This window comes from Euleptes europaea, chromosome 5, assembly GCF_029931775.1.
Source record: "Euleptes europaea isolate rEulEur1 chromosome 5, rEulEur1.hap1, whole genome shotgun sequence".
Taxonomy (NCBI): Eukaryota; Metazoa; Chordata; class Lepidosauria; order Squamata; family Sphaerodactylidae; genus Euleptes; species Euleptes europaea.
Window position 1 is genome coordinate 62,422,228 of NC_079316.1, and position 19,965 is coordinate 62,442,192.

The following is a 19,965-nucleotide window of genomic DNA, read 5'->3' on the forward strand; positions in this document are numbered from 1 at the left end:
TGGCCCTTCTGCTACTATTGGAAATAAAGTGTGGTTGACAGAGTTGCTATCTTGCATTGAGATATACTTATGGTACAAATAGACTCACACATACAAGGCTGGTTTTATTTTCTGCGTGGCACTTACTCGAGCTTCAATTCAATAAAAGGTAACAGTCCTCTGTGCAAGCACTGGGTCATTCCTGACCCATGGGGTGACGTCACATCCCAACGTTTCCAAAGCAGACTATGTTTACGGGGTGGTTTGCCAGTGCCTTCCCCAGTCATCTTCCCTTTACCCCCAGCAAGCTGGGTACTCATTTCACCGACCTCGGAAGGATGGAAGGCTGAGTCAACCTCGAGCCGGCTACTAGAAACCGGCTTCCGTCAGGATCGAACTCAGGTCGTGAGCAGAGCTTGGACTGCAGTACTGCAGCTTAACACTCTAACAATGGTATTAATGTCCACAAGCAACAGAGGATGAGGGGAGAACTGGCATTTGCAATGCAGTACAATGCAAGAGCGAGCAGAGCAGAGATTCAAAATGAAAAGACGGGCAGACAGGCCTTGGTGTGTTTAATCCTTTTAAAAAGTACTCCATTGCTGGGCTTGCACAGGAAGAACATAGGGAAAGGTCTGTTTTATACAATTACAAATAAAAGGACAAAATAAAACTGAAGAAGAAAGTACAGTAAAGGAAATAACGTGGAAGTGGATGCTAGTAATATTCTATACTAATAACATCAACAGATTATCCAGAAGATGTTTTTGACAGCTGTGAAACTACATTCCATGTAACTAGCACCAAAACTTGGGGGGAGGGCTACATGGGGAAGTATCCTGTTTTCCAGGTGTATGAGTGTGTTTCAATTGCTTTGAGATGTGATATTCTTCCATCAGAAGTACACAATAAACCAATTATATTGCTTCTCAGCCTTTTGGCTAAGATCAAGTGTGTGTAATAAACCAATTATGTGGAAGTGTATGAAGTCAGAAAAGCTTGCAAAACAAAGATATTCCCTGGCCAGATTTTAATACTAAAAGTATAGGTATATCAGTTGGAGCTATGCTGGGTGTTCATTTTTCTCATGTTTAAGGCCTGCTGTTTAGGGCAGAATGGGCTATGTTATTCCCATAGCCCAGTTTGTGTATGAAATGTTTGTGGCATGAATTCAGCTCCCAGCCAAACCTGCCTGTAGTCATTCTTCTCTTCTTCCTTGTGGCCTGCATGTCATCCTTGTTATAACAAAGACCCGCTGCTATTTACAGCTCTTCTGGACTCTCCTGTGTAATTTATCTAACATCTGCAAAATGTGTCATTTACACCTGCAGTCTTCACTGAAATACCAAGCTCAAAAGAACTCACTCGCATACATTTTGGGGAAAGCAGTATGTTTTTTATTGGCAAGCATAAATCCATTTTTACGTGCCTGTATGTCGGATACAGAGAAATTGGTAATTTAGGAATGTTAAAGCTTTATTGAAAACCCTTCTGCAGACTTGTTTAGTTCATTTCAGAAAGTCTGAAGAGTGAATAACCCGTAAAGGCGTATGGTTGGATAAGTGGAGAAGCTAAGTCAATTTCTTTGGATTCTATGAGTTGGCTTCTTTGGAAACAGCGATCTCTGATGTGGGAGCCCCAGCCTTGGTCCAATAACCCCTGGTGTGGTTAATTTCTGTAGTTAATTAATAGTGAGCAACGTGTGTTCTGCATCTGTTGTCTCACAACCTTTTCCAGAAGCGTGTTGCATAGCCTTCTTACAACAGTGTTGCTGCACGTTGTAGTCAACAAGAGAGGCCATGTTACCAAAGGTAGCCACCTGCTGCTTATTATATAAAGGAGGAGCTTGGCCTCTGGACTGGCCTGGTGGCATTCCTAGATAGCTCTTTAGTTAAATATAAATGTGTTTTTTTGGCTATTCACACAACCCCATAGCACTTTGAGTGTCCAAGGCTGGACTCTAGAATTTAAAATAGAAGCTAGGATTGAGCTGTAATGTGTGTCCTGGTACAAATCAAACCCTGATGATAAGAATTCAGGGTTGGGTTGCCAGGCGTAATTGGCAGCTCTGCTATATGGTTCAGCCCACCTGTGATGCTTCCTCAAAAGTTGTTGTGAGATATGGATAGTAAACACAACTAATGCTCTCAAATTGGATTTTGCTTTGGTGGCTCAACCTTGCATATTTTATGGTGGCAGCTCACACCAGAATTAGGGTTGGTTGTTTGAAAATAAACAAATACAAACTTGGGTCTCTGGTTACTTCTTAAAAGTTTTAAAAGAAATACTTTTTTTGAAATATGAGATATGGAAGAAAACTAGGCGGGTACCATGAGGCATCTATTGGTGAAGGGGGTTCCCCTAAGCCAGCTGTGGGGATGGGGAGCGGGGCAGGGGGAGGGGGCTCCCTTGGTGCTGGGCAGCATTGAACTCAGCCCTAGCTGCTCCACAGCATGGGGTGGGGGAGGTTCAGCAACCCTTGTCACACATATACACAAGACACTGAATTGACTTGAAAGATTAGATCCACAATACAAAAGACAAGAATGGGGTAAAAGCAGGTGACTTTGGCCCAGGGCCCGTGGCCCATCACCCTACAAGGAAAAAATGGCTGTTAAAAATATTTGTGGCTCTCGAGTAATTATGACTTATAGCAGACTAGAAATTACTGGCTGGGTTGGAGTTTTATTGCACTCATGGGCAAGAAGGAAAGGTGTATGATGAAAGTTGAGGAAGTTGGGAGTTTTGATGGGCTAATCCCAGAGTCATGTTAGCCTGCTAATGCAAAATTAAACAGTAATCCAGTATCCCTTATGTTCTTGTTACATGTTATTAGCCTCTGTTAGCCTGTAAAAATCCAACAGGAATTCAGTGGCATCTTAAAGAGTAAGGACAGCTGTTTGGATCACAGTATCTAAAGTAAAAGCACAAGATCAGACAATAGCACGATGTATTATTTTTGTTCAGAAATCGGTGCAATTTATGCGAGTGCTTTCTTGACTACTGACTTTCTTTCAAATGATTGAAAATCAGATACCCAAAAGTTTGAGACTGAAACAGTTCTGACTCAGCATATCTTGGAGATGCACACATATTAAGCAGGACATCGCCTCAATGTGGTGGTACATTCTCATCCAATTTGAGATGAGCCGGGAGAAGGGGAACTTTGACCTATCCCGTCATCATGGTCAGATCATGACTTGTGGGGTTTGGAGGTAATAGAAAGTTGTAACCTCAGCAGGGTTGGGGACCTGTGTGGCCCATCTATGTAGGCTGATAGATTCAGAGCACCTCACAGGGAGTTTCTGGCAGTTATGGTTCGTGTTCCCATTAGAGCCCAAGTCAACCTACAGAATGAAGAAATGTGACTGTTGACACAATTGCTCCCAGGCATACTCTTCCATAGAACCCATTTGGCTCCTTGGTATATTGAGGAGTTGGGGATGAGAAGCAGGTCAGGCGACATCTGGAACACAGTGGAGGCAAACGCAAGATGAATCCAACCCAACCCAGGCTAGAGTACTTTAATCAGTACTTTAATCAGTGGCCATAATAGCAATGAGCGTTGTTTCTCTGCTACCACTGGGTGTACAGGTAGCCATTCAGCTAAGCTGTTCCAGGTAGTGAGGGTTTTTGTTTGGTTTTTTTGGGATGTGGCCCCTCATGACATTTCCTGGGATGTTTAGCAGCTCGCTGACAAATGTGCAAAGGATTTTGCAGATCACTTGCATCTAGGGAATTGGCTCAGTAGTAGAGCATCTATTTGGCATATAGAAATAGATATCAGGTGATGTGAAAGATCTCTATCTGACACCCTGGAGAACTGCTGTTAGTTATTGACCGTGATGAACCAGAGGCTTTAGTATAAGGCAGCTTCGTGTGTGTGAGTGTGTGTTGCCCTAGACAATGAAGTTGTGACAGCTCACTTTCTATGCTTCTGGAACACAGTGTGATCAATTTTGTGGGATGATTTTCAGTTAGTGCATTTCACAATGTTGCTCAATCGTTGCCATTCTTGGTTTGTGCTGGGGCAGGGGAGGTATGGCTTGATGGATCACTGAAGTGACCAATGCCTTCTGCATAGGGGGCGTGCTGTCTATAGTACCTAATCAAGCAATGATTCAGCCTCTTTGAATAAGTTCATGCTAGATGCTGAGGATTAATAGTTATAGGCGAGATCCATTTCAAGATGGTTTTGAGTATTTTATAAGCTAACCACCTTAGCTGCCCTAATAGATGACTTATGCTAGAAAATGGGACAGAAGGTGCATCCCTTGTTCTGCTGGCCCTCAGTGACATTCAGTGTCATCAACCATGGCATGCTTCTGGACCATTAAATTAAATACATACATCTGAGGCGGCTTGGCCCATTTGGATATGGTCCAAGTTTCAACAGTCCTTCTATGTCTTTATTTAGAATATTTCATTGTTCAACATATGTTCCATTCACCCTCGGTATAAACAGGATATCTTTCTATCTCCACTAGTGGACATTAAAATTTGCATTTATAGCCAGAAGGAATCATGTGTGCATAATTTTCTGTTGCTCAAGACCAAACTGTCTCCCAGCCCTGATTTAATCAACCATTTAATGTAAAATGGATGAGAATTGTTTTATTATGTGGGAATTCCTACGACAGATAAAAATCACTTAGGAAGGTGACACATCAGGCCCACAGCTTCTACTTAATTTCCATGAATAATACATATTGCAGACTTATCTACCAGGCAGGTTCTAACGATGGTCCAAGGAATGATTGACAGCAACAATTAATCTTTTCCTTGGAACATATGGTAAACATGGACCTGAATTGTGTATCTTGTATATGCAGTTATGATCCTGCCACCCAGAGCATGGATCAAAGAATATGTGCATGGGGCCAGGTACAGAATGAGGGGGGCTTCTACAGATCTGTGTGAAACCCCACGTTTCCAGAAAAATCCCAAACTTTTTAAAATGGGAAGATAGTGGAAGGGCTACCGGGAAGGAAAGAGGAAGAGGTGAGAATGAGGAGAGAAGATGATGACAGATTGTGAGAGGAGAAAGGAAGTGTGGAAAAGGAAGTTGTGTGGACAGGATTTTCCCTCCCCACAAATCTTTGTCCGGGTGTATGTGATTCCCTGTCTCGTTTTGTTAAAACCATTAAATAGGTGGTTTTTAACCCAGGCTCTGATGTATCCTCAGTTTCCTTGAAAGGTTATTAAGGTTTCAGAAGAAGTTGAGCTTTGAGCAACAAGGAAAGGCAGGATATAAACATTTTATTAAATAAAAGGTACTGGAGCCCTTAAAATATTTATTATTGCCTGGGCAGTTATTTTTGTTATATTGTTATGGCCTTTGGCCTCACACAATACATATTTTTACCTACCTACCTAGTGGATTCCTTAAAATAAAGCTGATTTCAGGCACGGTCATTGCTTGATGACTCAAAGAAAAAAAAATCCAAAACCCAGCCCAGCTCAGTCTCTGATGGGCCCCAGTATCACCTAAGCTATGATACTTATCTAAAGATGCAGTTACAGTCAACCAAGAATCATCCAGCAATGATAGTTCGAGTGATGCATGTGCAAGTCAAGGTCTGGTCGTGTTGAAAATAGGATCAGTAATCAATTAAACCAGTTTCAGAACTACTCACACTCTTCATAGGGTTGTTCTGAGAACAAAATCAGGAGGGGATAACTATGTATGCCACTCTGGCTTTCTTGGAGAAAAGAGGGGATTTTAAAAATGGCTATTCTGGACATGCATACATTATGGCTAGTGCATGTGATATGTTACAAGAGTGCCCTCTAGTGAACACAAAAGGAGCATTATTCCTTAATCCACTGTAAATAGAAAGAGAATTCATTACAGAAGGAGTTTTTGATTATGGTAATAATTTTTCATTGCACAAAGTAAAAAGTCTTGTCCTGCAAGTTAAAGACAAAGAAACACTTCCCTATTTTGACTGTGTAAATGATTTTGAATAAGGCATTTAAAATACAGCCAACATTTTAATTTTAATTAAAAAAAAAAAACCCTCTAAAATGACAATGGATTGATGAAGGACACTTCTACAAAAGAAAATAATTTTATAGTGGGAATGCAATGGTCATAGAAGCATGCTGTTGCTAAAAATTAACACTTTGGATTTGCAATCATCTCATATATTGAGTTTATGGGTTCTGATGGTTATTTTCAGTAGGTAGAGATACAGAATTGTGTGGCAGGAAAACACATTTGGCAGAGAACATGGTGTAAAAGAGGTCACTGCTACACCAAAGGTACCCTTCACCATGCTTCCAGTTGACAGGCAGCTGAGTATCATAACCTGTATCATAACCTGAGTATCATAACCTGCTCTAATGCCCCCAGCTTACGACTTGCACTGCTAGCAATTAATAGCAAATAATGATAACGGAATATAGACACCATAAAACATCTTACAATGGCATTGAAGACATATACACTGGTACAAAACGTTTAGGATCTGAGGATGGGCCTGTAAACCTCATACTTCAAACACAACTGAGGGCAATGCTACATTGTCAAACTTTAAACAGAGAAGGCAAACTGCCAGCCGCTCTCCAAACAGTAGTACAACGTACCTCTTTCACATGAGCCTAGAACCTGTGGACTTGGTGTGTATGCGGATGAATGCTTTTTTGGTTTACAAAAGTCTGTTCAACAAGCTAATAATTAACATAATTTAGAGAACCTCCTGCCCTGAAACATAAGAGAATTTTCAACACTGTACGAGCAAAACTTTAGAGGTGATATCATCACCCCTTAAAAATATCAAGGAATGCTCTGGACGTGTTCATACCTATGGTCTTTCTAGAGTTCTAAAACTCTGCCATTTTGGGGCATGATCCAGTCAGAGTTAAACACTGCTCAACAGTACTTTAGATCAAGGGAATAAACCAGCTTCAGGTCAGGTGTCCAATTTTCAGCAAAGTGTTTTAAGCATATACTTTACTATCCCCCAGGAAATCAGTAACACTTAGAAGCTACTACCTTTGACCTTGTTTTCCTTATAAAAGGGGAAAAAACCGGTTTCAAAAAATGCTACATAGTAGTGGGATGCAATGGCTTGGATTCAGTGATGCCCAAGTGGAAACAAACAGCCTTAGTGCAGTTCCAATTGTGCAAGATCTTGTACAACACTGAACTCTTTTCTCCCTAGATATTATAGTGGCCAGAAATTGAGCAAGGGGCAATACAAGTGGGAATACAGTCACTTTGACTTGGGCCTTTTATACTTGGCTGTTTCCCTCGCGGACACTCCCCCTGGACAACTTTGGGGCTTTGTTTTGATTATGCATGCATTTTCAGAGGTCGCCTTGCTCTCCCCGCGTATTTTCTGGATGCTGTTTAGCCAGTATCCAGAAAATGTGGGCAAAACACACAGGGAGAGCAAGACATAATCAAAACAAAACCCTGAAGTAGTCGGGGGGGGGGGGAAAGAGGTGACCATGAGAGTAAAAGCCATGCATAAAAGACCTTCATCCAAGTGGCTATCATGGCCGTTTCCTTGCATTTCTGCACAACTGGAATTTTATGCTGGTTCCAACCCAACAGCTTTGCAATTTAGTCAGGATTTCCCCCCTTTAAACTTAAAGGCTACAGGGCATTATTAGTGGAGCAGAGGCATTCATTGTCTAAAACATCTAGGAGATCACCATGAATCCCCTAGGTATATCATTAGGCACATGCAACTATTGCATGAGTGCTTTGTACTCTTATGGGTTTGCTGGGTTACAATGTAGCAGGGGAATGGCTCATGTACTTTAAAATGTTCTAAAATGGTACACGTATGATAACTACCGTTGTCACAGGCACTAGTCAATAGGTGCTTGTGATATTCGTGCAGTTACAGTACACAAGTCACTGTAAATTACAAAATAGGCATTACCTGGAGAAATTGCATTTCCTCACTGACAAAACAATGAGAAAATCTAATTCCCACACAACTGAATTGCTAATCATGAGAGGTTTGAATTTTCTGGAACAACTGATGAACACAAATGTACACTTATTGCTCAGTAGAATGATAGTTTGGAAAGGTCATTGGATAGCGAACTTGCTAAGTTCTCAGCTGCAGTCTTCAAAGCAGTGAGCATTTTGTTGGTTCTAAACAAACATTTAAAATTTGGAATTTTTGATGTTGAGCCTACACCTAACTCAGTCCCATATGCTGATTTTACCCTCTTCCCCTGAAGAAAGATTGGTCTAATCCCACCTTGCTCTAATTACACTTCTGATTACAGGGACACAGGTGCAGAAGGGTCCATTCAAAGGAGGAAATTTCCAGTTCTCCTTCAAAGGAGAAAAACATCCTGCTGTGGGATGGTTTTGCCCATCAGACCATTGAGAGAGTTCTAAACTTCTTGTAGTCTTGCCTACTGTGGAGGAAGGGCCAAGGGAGCCTATTCTGGCTAGAAATAGTGCTGGGTGTCTTTGAGGTTGTGCAATTGTGGATCTATTTCTGCTTTGTTTCCTTCTTTTTCTTTTCTTCTGTTAAAGACACAATAGCTCAGAATTAGTCACGGGGGTAGGTTGGGCCCTACTCACTGCAGCGAGGAGGCAGCCTAGTCTTTCTTCTGAGAGTCATATTTTCTTTAGCATTTGCCTGGGAAGTCTTTGCAGGGGCTCTGGTCCAAGATGAAATTACAACATGACAACAGTTGGCTAAATCTGTGGGTCATTCAATTGGCAATCCTGTCATTCATGCCACGCAGGCATTGTGGCAAAGGGACAGATAAAAACAGTGACACTCACTCTCTAGTTTGTTGCAGTTTCTCCTTGTGGAGTAGACAAGAACTGCACAAAACCTTCACTCTGCCTTCGTGGTCTGATAGGATGGACCTTCAGTGTCTAGGCTTGCCAGCTATGGCTGGGGGAATTCCTGGGGCTGGTGCCTGGGTGTAGAGCTCAGAGAGGATGCCTCCAAAGCTGCCATTTCTACCAAGGAAACTGATCTCAGTAGGTTGGAGATCAGTTGTAATTCCAGGAGAACTTCAGGCCCCACCTTGAGGCTGGTAACCCTACCTACATCAGGATGTCTTCTTTATCTTCCAAAGAAAAATAATACCCAGGGTTCCATTTTTCACAATCATTTGGATGTGATTTTGCTCCAGATTCAACTGTAATATTTAAAATTGCTTTTACATCCACTTATCATTTACACCATCTAATCTCTCTATTGCCTAATGTACACAATACAGAAGTGATGGGGTATCTGCTCACAAGAGTTTATAATCTAGCACTGCATGTATATGAAGCATTCCTGAGCTGCTAAAGTGCATTAGAATTTTTCATCAGTGCCTTAAACATGTTTTGAAAGGTGGGAATGAAATCCTCATCCCCTTTGTCATTTAATTTTCAATGAACTTTTGTTTCCCCGTCATCCAGCTGAACTCCCATTCATACCATACACTTCAGTGTTAAGGAAAGTTCCTCGCATCGTGGGATGCTGCACAGCACCGGTCCTGGCCCTAACATGCATGAGTTCTCTGTGTGCATGGAGTTCCTTGGAGCTCACCAAATCAGGATGCATCACTGCAAACTCCAAAGGCCCAGCAGAGAAGTTTTCTGTGTAACAACACTATATTTCGAAACCTACATGCTTCGAATTCCAGATTTTTAAAATGGGAAATGCTGTCCACAGCTCCTAATTCTCAGCTGTGTTACTGCATTTTCCCATGAGCTTCTCTCAAATTTTCTTCATTGCTTAGAAAGCCTCACGCAAAGGAACATATGGACATATGAATTGGTAGCTAGCTTCTCAGCTGTATTTACCTTCCTCACCTATCCTATGGCCCAGGTGTAACAAAATAAAACAAAAGAGCATTAAACAGATCCGGTTTGAAGTCATAACTCCATGCTCTGTTATTAATGACAAATCTTGGATTGTACAATGATAAAACACCAACGTAGAAATACACAAAAGCATCCTTATGTACAGCAACATTTTAAAGACATCAATAGGGTTAGAAGCAATGTTTTCATTTGTGTTAACTCTCTTAGCTACACAGCACAACTCTGCTAAAAGGAGAAAAATCCTTATTCTGAAGAAGACCGTGTTGATATAAGTCCCAGGTCCATCATTTCTTCTAGACAGATGACACAGAATGCTGCCAGCCGTGCTTTGTCTGATCTGGACCTTTTTACCTACTGGCAATAAAGTCCTTTAGTCTATGCAGGGCCAGTTCTAGTCTTAAGTCCATTCTGGATGCTGTGATTTCCTAACTAGCACCTTTTTTCTCCCATTCCTGCAAAAGAACACACAAAAGCTTGACTTGGGATTTCAAAAGGAATCCAGTATTTATGTAAAACGGGTATCGGCTGCCTTTCCATACGCTGACTCAAAGGAGCTTGCATATAAATTGTTTAAAAACCCCACACAATAAAAACAAACTCAATCAAGGAAAAAAGAGGCTGTCGAGAGAAAGATTTCTGGTTTGCCACTCAAACAAATAATGGCCACTAATCGAAAAAGGCAAAAAGCCTTCCTTTAAAAGAAAAAAAGAAAGGCTGCTCATAGCATTAATCGTTATTTGATGTGATAATGGTTCAAGTACATTAGGTACTACTTTTATATTCCAACATTTCCAAATCTATTTTTTTTTAATCCTATTGCTCCAAATACTTTACATATCCTCTCGCATCTCATGAAATGGGCTCTAGCCCAAGAAAGTTAACGCCACAATAGGATTCTGTTGGTCTTCAAAAGGAGCCTCAGATCTCCTATTTGTTTTTGCTGCAGCAAACATTTGGACTTCAAAGCATTTGAGATTCAGACAAACAAAAGAGCTTTTCTTTAGATAAGAATAATGTTGCCCATCAATGTTCTGTATCAGAAAGATACCCCCTCGGGCCTGGACGGCAGACAGCAACACATAACGGACCAAAAACAACAGTGAGCACCACCCTGTTGTCATGTATTTAAGATACTGCTCTTGGATCTTTTGTGTTCCTGCAGCCACCTTTTCCTGGAAGTGATGCCCAGCCACAACTGAGAACAAATTCCTTGTTTTATTCATATTTGCATTTTAGGCCTGCCTCAAAAACGAGACAGTATGATCCTGGATGGGAGATAGGTCAGAAGAATAAGATTTGAGTGCTGGATAAAGTTTGAGAAATGGTTTAGTAAGCTGATGAAGTGCAATTGTTGGTAAAGGTAGATGCAACTGTTGTGTACCTGATTTAATGCAGCATTTTCTCCAGGGGAACTAATCTCTGTCATTTGGAGATTGGTTGTAATTCTGGATGGTCTGCAGCTCCCATCCGGAGTTTGGCAATACTGTTATCTACTGTTATCTTTCCCTCCCTCCTCCCATCAGCCTCTATCTAGGAAAACTGAGGCCCTTGAGACCCTCTTGAATGGTAGAGAAGACTCAAGGACTTGTGGGGGGCACATCAATTTCCATATCTTCCTCCCCACGTTCCTCCTTTCTCTCCTTCTGGCAACTCTATATCCTTTTCCCTTTCCCTGCCTCATTCTCTTCTTCTCAGCCTTTCACCAACCTGTCTTTTATCTGGTTCCCATCTTCAGCTATATTGATTATTTATTTACTTCATTTATACCACAGTGGGGACCACAGCAACTTACATCATTCTCCTCTCATCCTTTTTATCCTCACAACAACCTTGTGAGGTAGGTTAGGTTAAAAGCATATGATGGGCCCCAACATCACCTAGTGAGCTTCCATGGCAGACTAGACCCAGGTCTCCCAGACCCTACTCTGAAGCTCTAACTGCTACATCACACTGGCTTTAATAGGATGGGTGCTGTTGAACAGTAGTGAGGAGCCAGGCCTAGATGAGTCATGCAGTCAGGTGGTATCAAGTCATTCAGTGGTTGTAGCCAGACCTGGCCCCAAAGGCCAGAACAGCTCTTGAAATGGCCCTGCTGCCTGCCCTGCCTTTTATTGACAAAAATAAAGCCTAGAATGTTGTGAATGCCTAGTAACTGCCACTGAGGGCATCCGTTTCTTAAAGCTACAGGTGTTCCTTTTATCATTTTGGGTTTTTAAACACCCCAATGTAATTAATCTTTTTAGATTTCAGATTTTTCTGCAAGCTTGGGGCATTTTTTAGGTTTGTAGAAAAATCTTTCTTCTCCATTCATAACTCCAATCACTGAATTTAAGTATCCTCAAATTTGGCCAATGTCACTATTAGAATATGCAAGCAGGGCCCCTGTAAAACTTGCGGGAAATCCCATCTCTCCCCCCCCTCCATCCAGCACAACTCCAAGCCCCACCATTTATGTTGGAGGCTGGCCGCGGTGGCGACGGTGTCTGAGAGTTGCTCTGAGCCTCGAGCCACAACCAGAGTAGCTCTTGATGTCTGCCACTGTTGTAGCCAGGCCTGGAGTAGCTCCTGGGCTCCATCATGGCCAGGCCTACCGGTGGCTCTTAGGCTGTGCTGCAGCATTAAGTCCCAGGCTCAGCTACTGCTGCAGCAGCCAGGCTCCAGAGTTCTGTCGCCGCTACTGCCAGGCCCTTTTCCAGTTTCCCAATGGTAAGCGCATTTTCTGTGCATGTGTAAACAGCGCTTTATTTAATTTGGGGAAATTTAAACACCCCAATGTATTTTTTAACGTTTCAGATTTTTCTGCATAGGGTTCTCCCAAGTTTGCATAAAAATCTGTGTTGGGTAAGTGTGGCCCCAATCCACAGATTTAGATATCTGCAGATGGGGGCCACACTTGAGAAATAGATATATAGGTGATGATAATGGATTTATGGCCTCTCCCAAGCAGGTAGGTTTCTTTGAATTCAAATATTCCCCAGGTGGATAAGGTGGATGGTGCACATATGGTTTGTCCCTTTCCCAACTACTATGCTATGTATTAGTATTGCCACAGTGACACATGTACAGCCGTGGAGACCATTTCAGAGCAGTATAATTAACCAATGCTCCTGGGACCTGCTCTCTTGGAAAGCTAATGCAAAACACCATTACACACCCAGATAATATTTCATGTCATTGTAAAACACGGTGGGTCATCTCACTGTGGGCCTTACCTTTGCTTTCTGTAGAACTGTTCCTTTGCCTGTGACCATAACAGATAATGGCCGGTTTTTCAATGCCATTGCTGAATTCACTGGTGAGTTCTCTGTGCCATTCACAGGGTTGGCAACTTTCACCTGCATTTTCAGGGCAAAGTAATAGTGGTGGTTATACAACAGCCATAAATTGCCTCAGCCACCTGTTGGGAGATTAAAAAGCATTCCTTGGCCAGAGTTCTGGACCTCTCATTGTTGATAAATAGCTAGTCCCAATCCAAATGATGACAGTACTTGGTCTCTCTCTCTCTCTCTTTTTGTGGTCCTATTTGATTTATGAAAGCCACTGCATGTTATGATGACCACTTGGCTTATATTGCTATAAAAAGGAATTAAATAAATTCCAGGAGGACCAGTGAATTAGCTATTAGCCATGACAACTAAATGGAATGGAACTTCCACGTTTAGAAGAAGTATAACTCTGAGTACCAGAACTTCAGGACAAACAGTAAGAAGGACTATTGACTTTCTGCCCTGTTGCCATGATTCTTGAACCATCTGATTGGCCACCATTGGAACAAAAAATCTCTCTTGATACAATAAACCACCTATACTGGCATATGTTGTGTTGGGTAGTTTCACTTCTGAGTAACAGAGATGACTAAAACATTAAGTCTAAATACAGCTGGAAATGTTCAGAAATCTGCACTTCTGGTATTTGATGAAATCTAAGAATACGCTGTAGACTCTGGCTTCTTATTTTTGTTAAGAATGGCCATGATCCAAACTATAGCCGAAAAGTTGAATTTTGAGATAACTTTGTGTAAGCAGCTGCAGAGAAAATTACAACCATCAGTACCAGTTCCCTCTGCTACAAAGGGCCCTGTGGTGCTACTTGATATGGCCTACCACCTACTTTGGGACTTGCATTTTCCAGATGTGTAGTATCCACAGCTGTGCCTAGTGTAACAGGACCAGATTCTGCTTTCCTGAGGTTCTCCTTGACTTCGACAAGGCTCAGCTCCAAGTCCACACGCTGATCTTCCTTCTTTTTGCACTCCTCCTCTATTTCCTTCAGTTTTTGCTCCTTTGTAGACAAAAGGCTCTTATCTGCCAAGAGAAGCACAAATGGACGTTGAGTGACAGGCCATAGGTGTCCTCGGTTCTCAAGTCGTCTCCTGTATTTGCATGTGTGTGTGTGGTGGGGGGATGACAAGATAGGGATAGCAATTGAGCTGTGCTCCTAGTAAGGACCTCAACCAAAAATAAAGCAACTCAGGCTAATCTATTTAACCTATTAAATCTTATTTTTCAATCATAACAAACAAGCCTCTACAATAACTGTTGTTCATACACAAACAAACCAAGGTCACATGTGACAAAATAATACAAACTTCACCAAACGCATCGGATTAGAGCATGTCCAAAATGGAATGATTCCTATTCCATATAATAACAGGTCAGTAACCACCTCTGTTAGTCTCTTGCCTTGAAAACCCCCCAAAAGGGGTCGCCATAAGTCGGCTGCGACTTGACAGCACTTTACACACACACACAACCAGCTTTGTAACATATCATATGTCCATGTAAGATATTATTTTCATTTTTCTTTACAGGCTTCCGGTAGATGTTATCCTGTTTCAACACTCCATCTTCATCAGAAGATTTTCATGGACGATGTACCAAAACAAGGTTATAGTATCGAGCTCTGCTCCTTCATGGCAATGCCATGGACAGCCACGCTTCCTAATCGGGATGTATATGGATCCTTCAAATAAGATTTAATAGGTTAAATAGATTAGGCTGAGTTGCTTTATTTTTGGTTGTATTATACATTAAGCAACTATAGTTCCACCCCTTTCAATTTCCTAGTAAGGGCCTGGCACAGCCAGAGATCAGCTCCCCCTTCCCTCTTCTTTCTTGTCTCTCAGGTAAGGGAGGGAGTAGACCTGCCATCCCTTGGGATGAGAAAAAGAGAGAGAGATTCAATAACTTAATTCTCTTTTCCTCCATTAGATTGCATCTTTCTAAACAGCTGTTCCCAGTACAGTTCTACTTACACCACCTCAGGTTCGATCCTCTTTAATGCCCCCATCCCTTTTGGGGTGCATGTATTTGTCATGATTGCATCATCTGCACACACAGAGAGGGAGTTTTTAAATCTCTCTTTCAAAAACGGATTGCCAGTTGGTTCAGAACCGAGGAAGGAAGCCCTTTGTACAATGTGTGATTTAAGAAACTGATTACCGCAAGCAGTGTTTCTCTAGTGATCACCATTTGCTTTGGTGGGTTTTGAAAGAATTAAGACAAATTCATGGAGGACAGCTCAGTTGCAAGATGGATTTCCCAAGGTTATAGAACTCTAAATACCAGGTTCTGAGTACAGTCAGGCCCTCATCTTCATGGCTTGCTTGTCAGTTCCCAGGGGACATCAGGCTGTTCTCTTTTGAAAACAGAATGCTGACTAGATAAGAGATTTTCCTCTTTTAGCAAGGCAAGATTTCTATTGTCATGTACCTTCCCCCACTGTACTGTGGATTTCTTAGCCTTTCCTTTTCCTGAAAAGAAGGTAACTAAACAAGGGAGGGTTTCTGAGCTAGTCTATGAAACGAGCAGGCAAAACCAAAGCAAACTGCCTCATTTCACAGGCCAGTAGTAGGACACAGAGGGTGCTTTCACACAAGCTGAATAATGTACTTTCAATCCATTTTCAATGTACTTTAACAATCATTTGAAAGTGGATTTTGCCATTTCACACAGTAAAGTGCGGCAGCAAAGTGCATTGAACGTGGATTCAAAGTGCATTATTTGTCATGTTTGCATGCGCCCAGAGTCACTCTTTTCCCATCTAAGTAATACTGCGAAAGCACTGCACTAGTGCCTGCCCCAGGCAACTGTGCCACCTCAGGCCTCACCCAGTATTGGCACATCAGGCTCAGCAACATCCTTCCTCCATTGGCCCTTGAAGCAACATGCTGAGCAGAAATGAGGGGCCATGAATTTACCTGCACAGCTTATCAGCATCTCTTTCAGCTCCCTTCTCTCTTTCCGAAGCTGGGCCAGCTGAGAGCGGATATCTTCTTTCTCCTTCTCCAGGCGCTCTTTCTCTTCTGAGTACCGCTTCACCTCCACCTCTGTCCTGTTCTTGCCTAGTTTGATTTCTACAGGTGCTACAAATAGTCACAAAAGCAGAAGGTGGTAGCTCGCTCAGGTATGCACCAGAATTTCAGGAACCTTCAACACAGCAAGCTGCTTTATACTGAGCCAGTCTATTCGCCTGTCTGGCTCAGTCTAATCTACTGTGCCTGGCAGCTAATGGCCAGAGAACCTCAGGCAAAGAAATGTATTTCCCAACACCTGCAATCTGAGATCCTTTAACTGGAGATGCAAGGAATTAAACCAGGGGCTTCTGAGTATGCGCCACGACTGAAACATGGTCCTCAAGCATGGGGCTTCTTTCCATGACTTGGCAGCCAAAATACACTGCCATTGTGTTTTAGGGTGGGTTATAAATGTAGTGACAAGAGACATAGACTGTACTGGGTTGCCAGCTCTGAGTTGGGAAATACCTGGAGATTTTGGGGGTGGAGCCTGAGGAGGGCAGAGTTTGGGGAGGAAAGAGATTTCAATGGAGTACAATGCCCTAGAGTTCACCTTCAAAAGTGGCCATTTTATCCAGGTGAACTGTTCTTTGTCGCCTGGAGATCAGTTGTAATACCAGGAGATCTGCAGCCACTACCTGGAACCCTAAGTCTGTACCATAAATGCCACCCTCATACAACCCTTAGATAAATACATCTTCTTGCAGTGAGCAGACCCACCTGTATTAATGACCTTGGACCGGTCCAGTTTCTCTTTGGCAACAGTCACAATTGTCGTGGTGTCCTTGATCTCAGGGCCACTCTGAGGAAAGGCAATTGTTTGCTGCTGTTGTGTCTGGATTTTTACCGTCGTTGTCCGTGAAGGCAGCAGCTCATCGATGCCTTGATGTTTCTGTTGGGCGAGACAGAAAGAGAAAAGAACGCTTAGCAGTTCAGCAACATGGGTAAATGGCTCGAGGGTAGTTTATATCCTTCTGTGCAGTACCTGGTCTGGGATTTCCATTGACCTCCTGCTAAAATCTGCTTCTTTATGCATCGCGGATGAGTCTTTGGTGGAGTCTGTTGCATTCTTAGTTGAAGCTCTTTGTAAAGAAGGAGAATCTGAAGGGGACATCTGAGCCTGCTTCTTGCCAGCACAATGAAGGAAGGATTTAACAGGAGTGAGGTCTAGGTAGACTCTGTCTTGTTCCCCTTCACCTCTGCTTTCATTTGGGGGTGTTTCCTCCTGTGTAAGTTTAAAGGCATCCTCTTATAAGCAACTGCTCCACCCAGGAAGGAGACAGAGGCCCTCGTCTGACAGTCATACAGGTGAAAATAAAGCACTACTGTATTAGGAATTAGTATTAATATTATACAAAGGTGCTTAGTGATGAATTGATGGCTCCTACTATAGATTGAAATTCTTTCATTGTTGCCTGTTCTAAAGAAATAAAACACATTTCTGACACTTAAACGCTCTTCTGGAAAGCTAGCTCTCCCCAACACTAACTCCATGTTAATCTTAAGGGTCTTCGTGAACTCCTCCCAGCAGGCCCAAACAAGCCTTTTGCACAAGGATCCCTCTCCCCCTATTATTTTGCACCTCCTTCCTTGTTGCAATGCCATCTATGGTAATTTGTCATTTTGTCCACAGGGATGATAATGTTTCAGATAGTGGCAATGTACCTTGGTTCTTGGCAGCACAAGCACCAAATCCTTACAAAGGGTCACTGTTCAGGGCACTCTAACGTATGATGCTTCTCATCCGAATTTTTACACATTTACCCGTAAGTATGTCCTCCTGAAAATAGGGGCAGTCTTAGTGATTCTGAGGCCCTGGCAACAGTCCAGGATAGAGCCCCAGAATCACTGCCACCCCTGCTGCCCCCCCCAATTGGGGCCAAGCTAGGGTGGTTTTCACACAGTGTGAGGTGGGCAGGAGATACTGCCACTGCCGGAAGGCAGCTGCCCAAGTCAAGGAGACTCGCTTCTTAGTAAGTGTGCAAAAGATCACAGATTCTATCAAAATAGAATAACCCAATCAAAATAGGAATAACCCAAATAAGTGAGGTGTGTTTGCAGCTATTTTTAAAGTCAAACATAGCCCAGACTATAGCAACACCCTTCAGTATTTATAGTAAAAAATGCTTTTTACCATAATTTACCCCAAAGCAGTTTGATCAGACACCTTTTCTTACCTCAGCACAAGGAAGGAGACCATCTAACACTGGATCCAAAGTCTAAGGGGTAGTGTGGATTTCCCTGGCCATTGTACCGCTTCTTTGAAACACTCACTATATCTTGCAGTCCCTGGATAACAGAATACCTTTCATTGCAACTACTTACCACTGATGCCTCTGGAACGTCCACATCATCATAGAGTTCCTCTTGTTCCCCTTTTCCCTTTGGCAGGTTATCAATATAGGTGTTGGGCTCGGAGTACTTCCTCTGCATTAAACTGGAAAGAATGACAGCAGATGTGCTTTTAGCGGGTGCCAGATGCTGAATATGATAGCATAGGTTGAAGCCACACACCTTGTAAGAGCATACATACACTCTCTACCATTGGACGGTATAAGGCAGAGTGGACAGATGGTCACCTGGTAGTGACCAGTCATTCTCCAAACAATTAAAAGTAGCTCCTCCCCCTCTTCCATGGCTGCTGTAATCACTTTCGTATCCTTTCCTTTCAAGTGACCACTGCTGGCTCTCTGAGAGCCAGCGTGTCGTAGCAGTTAAGAGCGGAGAGGTTTGGAGCGGTGGAGTCTGATCTGGAGAACCGGGTTTTATTCCCCACTCCTCCAACGTGAGCAGTGGAAGCTAATCCGGTTAACAGGATTTGTTTCCCCACTCCTCCACATTAACTTGGGCTAGTCACAATCTCTCAGCTCCACCTATCTCACAGGGTGACTGTTGTGGGGAGGGGAAGGGAAGGTGATTGTAAGCCAGTTTGAGTCTCCCTTAAGTGGTAGAGAAAGTCGGCATATAAAAACCAACTCTTCTTCCTCTTTCGTGTGAAGGAGCAGGTGCCACGCACTTTTGCTCTAGACTGGAAAACAACAACACCAGCACCCTTTCCTGTCTGCCTCTCGTCCTCCCTGTGAACCTTGCTCTGGATGACAAAGGAATGGCGCTGTTGGGTCTTTCCCCCACATCAAAGCTACTGTTTGCCTCTTCCAGGGAATACATCCAGGTAACTGTGGCAGGACAATCTGGGGTGGTTGTCTGCTTCAGGAAAAGAGCAGTGGAAAGGTTTCCCCACTTGAGCACTGCGGTCCTGCTCAACACTGTCATTTTTGTCCCAGCAACCATTTTGTGACTGGTAGCTGAAGGCTCTTGAGAAAAAATTAAGTCACTCCCAGAAACATTAAGTCTGTCCTCCCCTGGCCTAAAACAGAAGCACCTGTTACGCATCCACCAAACGCCCATAGGTTATGCCGTGTGATGGAACAGGGACACTGGTGAACCCTGCTCCTTCAAACAGAAGAAAGCATTACCTGGAAAAAGTATTGGCAGACGAAAACCCCTTAATCACAAGACAAGTTGCTAAATTTTGTGTCACGGCTATTAAAGCATGAAGTAGGATAAAAATCAAAGATGCAGGTAAAACTTGAATTACTGAAGTTTACAAGTGGATGAACCAGATAGCTGTTTTGTTTATAAGAAAGAGATTATAGTTAAATTACCATGATGTAATTTGTTTTAATTTGACAGGTTTTATATTCTATTCTATACGATATTATATTGTGTTGGTTATCACATACAGTATATATTTACTGGTCTTTGACCACAAATAAATTCATTCATACTACCTTTGCCATATAACCACCCCCTGTAGAAGACAAGGCATTAACTGCTAAATGGACTTTAGCTCTTGTCAGCCATGAATAGGGTTACTCAAGCTTTGATT

General features: G+C 42.6%; 1 protein-coding gene across 1 annotated transcript in view; it reads right to left on the minus strand.

Moving 5' to 3' along the window:
* Positions 1–9,770: 9,770 nt before the first annotated feature.
* AFAP1L2 (actin filament associated protein 1 like 2) overlaps positions 9,771–19,965 on the minus strand; it is a 67,062-nt gene continuing 56,867 nt past the window's right edge. The window contains exons 13-19 of the mRNA XM_056850459.1: positions 18,402–18,513; positions 17,062–17,301; positions 16,797–16,968; positions 15,981–16,145; positions 13,892–14,085; positions 12,994–13,116; positions 9,771–10,233 (exon numbers count right to left, since the gene is read on the minus strand). Coding sequence (XP_056706437.1) covers positions 10,207–10,233; positions 12,994–13,116; positions 13,892–14,085; positions 15,981–16,145; positions 16,797–16,968; positions 17,062–17,301; positions 18,402–18,513 — 1,033 coding nt within the window. The 3' untranslated portion in view covers positions 9,771–10,206. The remainder of the gene's footprint in view (positions 10,234–12,993; positions 13,117–13,891; positions 14,086–15,980; positions 16,146–16,796; positions 16,969–17,061; positions 17,302–18,401; positions 18,514–19,965) is intronic.